This window comes from Loa loa, assembly GCF_000183805.2.
Source record: "Loa loa unplaced genomic scaffold supercont3.5, whole genome shotgun sequence".
In the NCBI taxonomy this organism is placed as follows: domain Eukaryota; kingdom Metazoa; phylum Nematoda; class Chromadorea; order Rhabditida; family Onchocercidae; genus Loa; species Loa loa.
The window spans coordinates 204,058-215,817 of record NW_018108185.1 but is presented as its reverse complement, the minus strand read 5'-3'; the positions used below and the strand labels follow the sequence as shown (position 1 = coordinate 215,817).

The 11,760-nt window shown below is 34.0% G+C and overlaps 1 protein-coding gene across 1 annotated transcript; it reads left to right on the top strand.

Moving 5' to 3' along the window:
• Positions 1-901: 901 nt before the first annotated feature.
• On the top strand, positions 902-11,545 carry LOAG_05867 (rhomboid family protein; the record flags this gene model as incomplete). The annotated part of the gene is made up of 24 exons (XM_020446995.1): positions 902-1,069; positions 1,301-1,377; positions 1,846-2,027; positions 2,372-2,472; positions 2,675-2,796; positions 3,102-3,244; positions 3,659-3,774; positions 3,901-4,092; positions 4,346-4,445; positions 5,030-5,091; positions 5,356-5,451; positions 6,709-6,759; positions 6,835-6,927; positions 7,181-7,329; positions 7,517-7,703; positions 8,167-8,328; positions 8,767-8,855; positions 8,938-9,001; positions 9,204-9,374; positions 9,841-9,941; positions 10,045-10,192; positions 10,349-10,419; positions 10,586-10,725; positions 11,319-11,545. The coding sequence occupies 24 exons, from the start codon at positions 902-904 to the stop codon at positions 11,543-11,545; spliced, it is 3,012 nt and encodes a 1,003-aa protein (XP_020302729.1).
• Positions 11,546-11,760: the final 215 nt, after the last annotated feature.

Below are 11,760 nucleotides of genomic sequence, written 5' to 3'. Positions count from 1 at the left end.
TGATCAGTGCATTGGGACCTCTTTTTAATCCACTGTACTAAATAACGATCGCAAAAGGGATGCATAATAAAAGTATGCGATAGTGAAAGTCTGCAATGATAACAGCGACAATGTAATAGAAAGGACGTGATGACAATGGTAATGGTAATAACAGTTTTGATTATAGTTGACAGTAAGAAAGAAAATAAAAGTAACACGAAAAAACAAGATAACAAACAAAATTTGGAGAGAAAACAACATTCACAACAAGCTCGCACTCAAATAAAATCGAAGACATGGTTATGCAGGATATAACGGGCCATCGACGAGTTGTGGGTTGTGGGTAGGACGAACCATCATATAGAAGCGAGCGTGAAGGACGTTGGAAATACCTGTCAAGATTATCATGGGGTACAGTGAAGGTCTCATGATAATCTTAACAGGTATTTCAGTGCAGTGATATCTTCGTTCGATTAATATTTTTCTCAACCTTGTCCTTCTAAGTGTGGCGTTGCATATCCATTTTCCATTTCTCGTACTTTTTTGCAAATTCCGTCCAACAATTTCCTTCATTTCTCCAACTAATCTCTCTTTATGCAATCATTCCAGAAAAAAGTTCACAGTTTCACTTCCCAAATTAGATGTTAAAATATTATTGAAAAAAATTGATATTGTTGGTCACAAATTTTATTGAAAAATGTTGAAATTTTATTTTTTTTCTTCCTCGAACTTTTGCTGCAGAGGTTGTGAGATTGTCAGAGGTTTTATGTCAACTTCTCTCTCCTGAGATCATGAATCATTCATTCTTTAATATCGTTTACATCTGATATATGAAATAAATTGTCCAGATCACTCCAGTCATCTGATTAGGAAGTAATATTTTTGAAAATAGTTTCGATCTTAAGATTTCGAATGAACAAGGATGTCTGGCGGACCAGATCGTTCCCGTCTTACATTGCCTCTGAAAAATATTACTACACGAGATGATGTTGGCATACCAGAAAGTGCAAATATAGGTCTAAGGCTAACACAGCAAAAGCTTATGAAGAGTTTGAGCACGCCAGCAGATTACTTCGTTCCCACACCAATGGTATGTACATTTAAATTTAATGCGCACAATCTAGATGATAGATTTTATGGTGGCGAAGCCTTAGACTTTAACAGTCGCCATAGTTTATTTCATACAATGCACCTTTGGAGGGATATCATCAGTAATGATGCCAATAACATTTACATAGTTTAAAATATAATTTTCAGATAAATAAATTATTAAGTAATAGTTCATTTACTTTTTTATCCGTAATATTTAAATAAATTGCAGGACCTACAATTTCCTCCATCGTGTTCTAATTCTTTGAAGGAATCCGGAAGTTATCCACCTTTAAGTCGTGAACACAGGTAAGCTTTTGTATTTTTGCATTTTGAATTTCTGCATCTTTGAAATTTTGCTTGATGAATATTTTTGGCGGTTTTTTGCATTCTTTTAAGCCCTGAGGCTTTTCTCCCTGTTTTACCATTTGTGTCACCTTTCTCTTTCGAGATGAATTTCCGTCACACTAAAAAGAAACAGTGTGCATTTTGTCCAAATCTTTGGATATTTTACAGCATTTGGTCTAGGCCTTTACTTTTTAGATTAAATTAATTTCATCATATGTGCTACATGGATGCCAAATTTTAAATGTCTATTTTAGTTGTCTTCAAGTAATAAGCTCGACGGTAAATTCTAATGTACTTTAGAGTTCCTAAATATCTGAATCTCTTACAGATAATAAGAAATCTTGGACATTTTGTTATCCAAACTTCCGATTAAACTTTGAATGTGAAAGGCTTATTATATTTTTTGGGTAGATAACTCAATGGTTTTAGTATTCGGGACACGATCTCGAATGGGACAGCAAAGTTTTTCGGAGTTCCTCCATCAGAATGTTGTCATTCATCAGTTAGTATGTCTGTTGATCAGAAATGGAGCTACCGCCGACTGCGATTCATTTGTAGACATTATGGGAATCCGAAAGAAGATACATTGGTCAGAGGATTAAGGCCACAAAGCATGTTATAATAATTTTAATTGTAGTTACTTGAGTATTTATACTTAGAGTGAATATCTGCGAATTGGTAAACCTAACAACGGTTTTATTAGTAGAAGAATGACGCGTTTCTTCCTTTTTTAAGCAGCACATTTTGCAGTTAAAAAGTTACTTGTAATCAAATATCGAAGCGAGAAATAACTTAGTCAGTGTACAACTATATTCTCTGAATATTACTTCAGTTTTTTCAGTTTGGTGCTGACCAATATTGACTTTTTAACTTTCGGAATTTGAATACTCGCTTTAGAACTCATATCTTCCAAAATCATTACGCTATGAATGATGAAATGCAAATATGGCTTCAGATCTGGATGATCAGAGCGATGTTCCATCACCATCAAAGAGTGTCACATCACAGAGCGAAATACGTGAGACTGTATTTATGGCATCTGAGATTGGTCGTGCTGTAAGTTTTGTAATAATATGATGAAAGAACTGTAAGGGCTATAAATTGTAGGATTCACTGGGCAGAAAATATAACAGATGAAAATGTAATGGACGTAAATCCTTCTTCAACACTTCAGACAATACTTTCTCAAGAAAAATTCATTTCTTAACTTTGTTGTTCAGTTGCAGGAATTTTTTTCCCACATAAGGTCAATTTTCAGGGAACATTTTCTAGAAGCAGATCAGTAGAAAGTCGTGGAAGCCGACTTACTCAGCAACAGCTGGAACGACGTGACAGTGTTATGAAAATGGTTTGTGACGGGATTTCCTCGATGATACAAAGGTCACAGTCCCAATTTTTTAATCTTATTTGTAGTTGCGATTTAACTTTTGTTTTTATTCGATGCATTATTGATTGTCGCATTGCTGCTGAACTGGTATGTGCAGGCCCATCTATATGTTATGCTATTTAATGGGAGCTATCATCCTTCATTTTTTAACTTAGAGATGATATAGATATTCATAACAGCATAACAAAATATTCAGGGTTGACTTAAAAACTATGATTTGTGTCATAGTATCATTTATTTTTTTCATAGTTTCCCATTTTTTATCTTGAAAACCAAACAATTTATTTCTTTCTTCAAGGGGGACATTGAGACCAAAAATGGCCTGTGCTACCGTAAAACGTGGTCGATCAGTATCGAGCAGTTTTGCGCCATTTTCAATTCAGCAAACTGTAAATACTGCTAGTTCGAGAATTGGACCTCCGGCTGTGGATACTTCCGCTGGTAAGAATATTTTCTCCGGTTGAGTTTTCCAGAACATTAACTGTACTGTTCAATTTTGTATAACCTGCAAAAAGATTCTATAAGCTTCGCGGTTTCCACTAGCATTAATGTGAGGTTTGTTCACACAGTTGTTTATCTGAAATTTGAGTTGAAGGAATTTTCATGTCTTTAATTACTTTATTTCAGTTTTCAATATTGCATATAGGGACATTGAAAATAGGCAATCTTTTTATTATAATTTCAGAATTTCCATCACTTCTTAGAACTCTTTAGAAGTAACTGTGTATTTATTTCGAAATTTCAATTTTTCCCAAGTTAACCGGGGATTTTCAAGTCGTTGGAATTCATATTTCAGTTCATCGAAATTTTTCTAACTTTACTGCTTTTCAATAATGTGTCATATTTATTTTTAAGGAAAGGGCATGACTACGGTCGTGAAAGTGGGTCTCGAAACTCCTAAAGTGATGGGTACTATGAGTGAGCTTAAAAAGCTGGACGGAAAAGAAACTGATGTTTCTTCACTTAAAAAGGTGAGTACCTTGAAAGAGTTCTAGTTTTTTCCAGAATATCCAAAAAGTATCGATATCAATTTAGATTGACATAGATCACAATCTGTTCCGAATCAAATGAAGTGATCCACGATAGTTGATTTTCAGAATCGCTCAGCAATTCATTTTTCGTCAGAGGTAGAAGCTGCCGCACAGTTTACACTTCCAAGGGAAGTTATTGGTCAGAAAAAACCTCTTCTTCCTTCAGAACTAACAAAATATGATGGATCTGTAGTTCCTGTTGTGAGATCGCAAGCTCAAGTACAAACTGTTATTGACCATGAAACGGTGGAGAAAAAGGCAAAATTTGCTGCGATTCTTAAAGCGGTAAAGTGGTGGAGGCAAAAATTAATCATTAACGTTGAAAACGCTTCAGGATTTTAATGCGTTCATACTTCGGAACATTTTCAGAAAGATTCGCTTTGAATTTCGAGTCAAAATTTTAAACTAGGAATATATTATAAAGTAGAAATTAGACATAGAGAGAAAAAAAGTACAAATTCATTAATTCAATAGGAATGAGCATTCTCTGATAACTGTAGGGTATTTGAAGGGTCCTGGACCATTTTCAAGTATAGAGTCTATTCAAGACGAAGTATTCTTTGATTATGCATTGCCGACAGTTTCGCCCAATATATCTGATACTGAGCAAGGTATTTTTTGATTTGCATATTTTAATTTCTATTGGTTTTCTCTCATATAATTCTGGTGCTTTATTTGCATCTTTTTTTTAAAAGGAATTTCCTTGTTTTGTTCAAAATTATTGCTAGTTTTGTACAGCATTATGACTAATAAAGCTCCTCTGTTGTTTAATAAGGAATTTGCTGCAGTGGAGTTGTTCGAAGATTTACATATCCACTTTATCCTTTGCACAGGAAATTGATCGTCAAGAGTATAGCTTTATATTTTATGAACAGATATATTTTTTTTACAGTGATTTGTGGGACCAAAGTGGGAAATAAAGGAAAAATAGGTTGTTAACTTAAACTATCCTATGAATTAGGAATTTGAAATCTGGAGTAGATCTAAAATTTAGAAGAAAAGACAAGCAAATTAGAATATATTTTATGATCAATAAATCGGCATGTACTGTTAACATAAAGCATAGTTTCTGTTGGACTTACGGCGGTTTTGCAAAAAAATACATTATAGTATAGAAATGAGCGGAAACAAATTGAAATTAGAATTCAAAAAATTTTCTACATTCTTTATTCAAAAGAACGGACGAATTCTTTAGGAACGCATCATTGTCAGGGATTGCGTAGCGGGAAATTTTCACCTGTGACAAAGTATAAAAAGGTAATTTTCCTCTATGCTGCCATATTATATTCTGAATAAATTTTGATAGCTCTTCAATAGTCGTAATCAGATATCCATCTATCTGAAATTTATGCACTATTTCTTTTGTGAGACTTTTTAGACCTTGTTGAATCTTTTTCGAATTTTAAAAAAAAATCAAAATAGATTTTTGACATCTATACAAATTACGATTTTTGAAAGTTTTATTGAATATATGTATTTTCGTTACGTTTATTAAAAATTCCATTATTCGCTATCTTTAAGTTTTGTTCTGAGGACGATCCAGTGGAAGACGACATAGGAAATCTGTGTGATGATGGATCTCCAGTGCAGAAAATGCAGCCACAGGGTTCGGAAAAGGTAAAGAAAATTAATTGCAACAGCTTGATGAGATTTTTTGCTTATGTTTTGAAATAATTTTGTAAAGTCTACTTATGTAAGCCTAATCTTTAGTCTAAGATTTGTTTAATGCAATTAAGCAGCGTCTCAAAAACCAAGTAATATGCATAATTAGTTTTATTGTTCCGAAGCAACCGCATTGATTTTTTGCCGAGGTTTTTAAAGGTGTGCTTTTAAACCCAACAAGGTAACCGAAGAAATTATTTAATGGTTTCTGAAAAAAGTATTTCTCAATAATTTTGAAATGATTCCGAAATGAGTTTCCAGATCAGGTACTTTTGTAAGGCATGTAATTTATTCAACTAAATAGTCAAAAAATATTCTTTGTTTCCTGAGGCATTCTCTTATACATTTATTTGATTCTAACGCTGCTGATCGTATTAGGTCTTCGTACGTAGACCTCAGTCATCGTTGGACTGGTCTAGTTTTTTCTTTGTCTACCAAGTTTAATCTTGGAATCATTTTTGTTTCATCACAATATTGTATTTCAGTTCTTCTAGGATGAATTTCTTTCCTTACTTTCTTAGCTCTTTTCCTCTTTTTTTTCGTTCGGTTATTTTCCGGCTTGTTTGCTTTCTAACAAATGTGGCATCAGACATTGCGCCAGACATTTAAAATAGCGGTATTTCGATAACAGTATGGAAGTTTTTTTTGATTTCGATTGTGAATGTTTTTGGCACACTTGTTAAATCGCTTTGTTTTTATTCTTCCGTTAACCTTCTTTATCTTGAAAAGATGCAAATCAAAAAGGTAGCTAAAGCGAGAGATTTGCTGGAAGTAGAAATTAAGGAAAATCACTTTTTCATAGTCTTTTTATATTTTGGTTGTAACAATCAGGTTATAGCATCTAATTCGTTAATTAGTGTTTCAATTTAAATCTAAAATTCTATCACAAAGTCTCGAAAATATATGATGTGATAAAACGTAATGCAGTTGGGCTGCAGTTTTCAGTTTCCTTATCCATCACTTCCGTTGTTTAATAAATAGAGAACGTTACAGGACAACTGTTTGATTTATTTACAGTGCAGTAAAAAACCCTCGCTATATCTTTATCTTAACTATTTGTTTATTTTCATCCTGCATGAAGAATTTGCATCTATTTCCAAAATTGAAAAGTTGGTGAGAAGGGTCGGGAAGATATTTTGTCGCATCTTCTTAAATTAAGTACTATATAGTTCCTACCTTATTTCCTTTCATAATAAGCTGATTATTTTTCAGGAGAAATCAACAGCGTTTGCGTCCTTACGCAATGCTCTTTCAAGCCCAAAGGTAATTCCTTTCTGTGGTAGAACTTTATGACTTTCCAAAAATTTCCGGAGTTAGATTGTTTTCAAGTTATTTTAGGAATGGTTGCAAGACGTTCAAGACGTTGATGAGAGAACAACCAAAAGAACTGCAGAAACGTGCAGAAGTGTGCGCAAGAGGTTACTGTTAGATGTGAGTTCATTTAGTTGAATGCCGTTTCATCAACAGTGTCTGCATCTTCTATTGGAAAATTATAAAAATTTAGGCAGTATACTTCGCTTCACATGTTAAAACATTTAAAAGTTCCTTCATCCTTATGTTAATAATAACATGTTGGGTGTTCAGCGGAGGATTCATTATCAATAATTGAGACTCCATTAAAAATCCACGTTTTATGGCTAAAAAGGCACTGTATTTGATATAAATGGTGAAGCTATATTTTCAGACAATACACAGTGAGCTGAAATCGAGGAAGTATTCTGTTCCACATCGTCGGCGTTTTGGAAATGGTTTTGGAATATGGCGAAAATATTTTCAGCGAACCTATAGGAAGGATATTTATCAGCTGAATGAAGATGCTTATATTGATTGCAGGTACGTGTGGTTAGCAGAATGATTTGAAATGAATGGAAATTTTAGTTAATTAGGATAACCTAAAGCCAGCTTCAAATAATTTGTTTTCAAAACGGTTAAGGACTGTGGGGAGAAATGGGTTAATACATCAGCTAAAGTATGATTCGCTTTTAGAGAATTAAAAGTTTCTTCCCACTTTTATTTTTAGACCTTTTTTCACCTATTGGATTACGACAGTTCAAATACTTGTTACTGTAATCAGTTTGTACACTTATGGAGTTGGCCCTTGGGGATTCGGTCTTACGGAAAGGACAGCTGATGTGCTGCACACCACTGTCACCTTGAAAAGGGTCAGTATTTATATGCAGCAAAATATTTGGTTTGGACCAAAATTTGTAAGTTCAAGTTAACTTTTTATTCTTCATTTAATAAATTGGTTTTTTCGTTTAGTTCTTTTCTCCTTTTTTAATTTGAAATCAGTTTGAATGTTGAATTCCAGTTGGATCTAATTTTTACGCGAATCGCAAGGGCTGTTTCAAGACATAACGGGACTTATTATCAAGTTGAAATAAATCCAGTTTACTGGTGGCGCACCTTTTTCACCCTTTATATTTATATCAAAACGCTCAGAGAATAATATAATCTTATTTTACTGAGATTAGTTTAAAATGAACGGAATAGTTAGGCGCTTTTATCGCGAGCTACTACTGGGATACCGTATACGGTCGCATATCATATTTGAACGTGCTGTCACCGTTGGTTTAACAGCAGTTATGAAGCGAATTATTTTTGGTCTACTAACAAATTATCTTGTAAAAAAATATGTGTTGAACATTGGAATGCTCGTTGAATTTTGAGGCTGATTTGGTACACCTGGGTGCTAAATTTGCACCTTGTATGCGTGAGGACCCAAAAATTTTTGAGCAAATTGAAGCCGATCATAAGGAAGAAAATGAAACTGGCTGTTGTATTTATAATGATGGTACTGGTTGCTTTCAAACTGGACGGAGTACTTGTCCAGTATGTTTTACAATTTATATTGTGTTCCATGCTATGAGGACAGACGTTTAGTTATTTCTCACAGTTTTTTGCATCCACTAAATTTTGTGTTTATATCAAAACGCTCAGAGAATAATATGATGACCTTATTTTACTAAGATTTGTCGCGGACTGGGGACAGTTTTTAGTTCCCGTCTGTTCTACAGCCACTTTTTTGTCGTACGTTTATTTCAGATACTGTGGTCTTTGATAAGTTTATGTTATTTTTATTAAAACATCTTTCTCCACTACTGGTGTCTCCCGTTTCTATTATGATGCTTTTATATCGCTCTAGAAATTTTCATCCTTAATAATTGTTTTTTAATTTCCATTTAAAGTCCTTTTTCGCTAGAATTGGTCAGTAAAGTATTTTAGTGAGAAAAATACTTTACTAAATTATTCACCTTCCCCAACTTTTAGTCATTGATAGCCACACTAGCAAGATGGAAGAAGGATAATCCGGGCCCAGAAGGCCGTGTGTCTGGCGCCGTTTGTGGTCAAGATCCGAGGTATGCTTTATGAATTTTTGATTATTTTTAATCAGATATCGGTACTGAACTATGTTTCAAAAATCAGAGGAAAGTGATGCAGATATTGCGAGGATCCAGTTTCTGTGAAGCCGTATGAGTGGCCGGATGATATGACGCATTGGCCTGTAAGTTTATTACTATTGTTACATTCTTTTATGTTTAAGCATAGCAAATTGATGAAGTTAAGGAATAGCATGACGGGGCAGCAAATTATACCAACAATTCTTTTTTTTCTATTTTCTTTTTTTTTCTTTTTTTTTTACGAAAATAGTTATTGGAGTTATTGAACAAACGAGCAGTGTATTTTGAAAATTCGGTTTTCGACAGGTATGCAAACAGGTAACACTTTTTGTACCGGAAAATGTGATGCACATGCAGTGTGAAATTACCGGTCGACCTTGCTGCATACAGTTGCACGGACAGTGTCGTATAACCACAAGGGATTATTGTGATTTTGTGGAAGGATATTTCCATGAAAACGCAACACTTTGTTCACAGGTAATATTGCCTTCATTACTATTACTGCTGACTACTATTCTTTAGATGGCCAGCTTGGGAGCACGGTTTCATGGTAGTTTTTCTGGGCATATTCTAAGAATAAACTCTTAGTAGTTATGTCCTTGACGAAAGATGTAGGTTGGTAGTAGTGATTAAAAGTGTTAATAAGTGCTGAAAAAAGTGCTGATAGTATAGTATATCAACCGAATCAAAACACTGCTTGGTATTAATTAATCACGCAGTTTTTAAAATAAGTCTTTCACTGTATGTTTTTTATGTTCATTTTCGCGAATTATGATGAAAGATATCAGCAGTTAGTTTTAAACAAATAACTAGTAGTTGTAACAAACAGTTTTACCTTTTCAGTACCTTAATTTTTTCGATCGTCGATGGTTTCAATCTAGTTATCATTGTTGTAGAATTTGAACTGTTGATAAAAACTACCGTTGCCATAGATTTGTTGCAGGTTTCATGTTTGAGCGAAATATGCGGAATGCTCCCATTTTTGCGAAAAAATCAACCAGATCAGTGGTATCGCCTGTTTATACCACTTTTTCTGCATGCGGGGTCAGTTTTTTGATATTTTTCAGTAAATCCGGCTGCTTCAACTTTGGTAGCAAATAATAAAGTTTTCTGTTTTGTCGATTTGCAAAAGTTTCATATTTTTCAGGATAATCCATTGCATTTTAACAGTTTTTATTCAAATGCTGTACATGAGGGATTTGGAGAAATTGCTTGGATGGGCGCGCGTAGCACTTCTTTATATGGTTCCCGGCATTGGCGGATACCTGGCTGGTGCAATTTTTGTTCCTTATAAGGTAAGCAAATGTAAGTAGTATTTTCCATGATTAATCTGTAATTTAATAGTGAAAGCTTGTTCATTTTTAAAAAACTAAATCGTTAGATAGTGCTATAATGTTGGGATCTATATGTTACAAATTTTCAAAAGTAGAAAATGCAATTGAATGTTTCAGCCGGAAGTTGGTCCAGCGGGATCACATGTTGGAATGTTTGCTGCGATGTATGTCGATGTGGTTTATAGCTGGTGAGAAGCTCCTTTTTTATAACTTATAGAAACATAAAATTTACCATTTCTATAGATCATGAAATTTAGATGGTCATCGGTGCGTAAAAAGATAGCTTAATTTTGAAGTCAAGAAAGTTGGAGCGATTGTGTCTTTTTGATACTAATGTGACTAATGTGTTTTTAGGAATCTCCTGGAAAGACCTTGGCATGCAATTATGCAGCTGAGCTTATTTACTGTAGCTGTTTTTGCTGTCGGAACATTACCGTGGGTCGATAATTGGGCGCATTTTTTTGGCTTCATCTTCGGAATTTTGGTATCTTTAGGTGCGTTAACTGATTTAAACAACTGAATTAAAGCTAATTTAAACTTCAAAAACTTGACTACTTCATCTATACGAATTCTTAAAACTGTGCTATATTTGTCATGACTTTTCAGCACCAAAAATTACCTAATTATTTTTTGCTAGCGGAATTTTTTCAAAATTCTGGAAACGTTGCAAAATTTTTTCTGGACGTTGCCAAACATTTTCTAAAATTTTTGTTTCCAAGTTGTTTTTACCATTAAAAGGTACCTCTTAGCCTGTTATCCGGATTTGCCCTGAAACTTAAATATTTACAAGCGCCTTTACATTTACTGTAAGCTAGTTGTGTGTTAATTTTCAAACTGCGTAATGTGGAAGTGTCGGGACATGATGTCATCAATCAGCTGCATGTGTCCATGTTTTCTGCTTCTCCACATGGTCTACACATTGTTTAGTGACATTCAGCATCTGTCTTTTTGTTATGCTGGATCACATTTACATGCTATAATTCTTAAAATCGGAGGTCATTATACAACTTGTGTCAGTTGTAGTCAGATGGAGCAAATACTAGCTGAAAACTAACCGCATTCTGTGCATGACGATTAATATTTTCAGCTGTGCTTCCATATATTCAGACAAAACATCATAATCGCGCCCGACGACTAATAATTGTGATCACATCACTTTCCATTGTATTTGGTTTATTCGTCGTTCTGTTGACTATGTTTTATTGGCCGTCTGCTTTCAATTGCACGTATTGCGAGTACTTCAATTGCATACCCTATACCGATCATTTTTGTGATAACCAAGGATTACGATTGAAGAGCTGGTTACCAATATGATTCTCTTTATGATTTCATCAGTTTATTGCATATTTTGCTTTTGATGAATTTATCGAATTTATTTTCGCAATCGCTACTTGCTGGTATCTTTTTTCTTAATTGATTATGATGTCATTTTGCAAGGAGCTTTCGATTTTTGCTGATTTTTTTAGTTTCAAACTAACTTTTTTTTGAATTTTTTTTTAGTTTTCAAACTAACTTTTCAAACTAAGGGA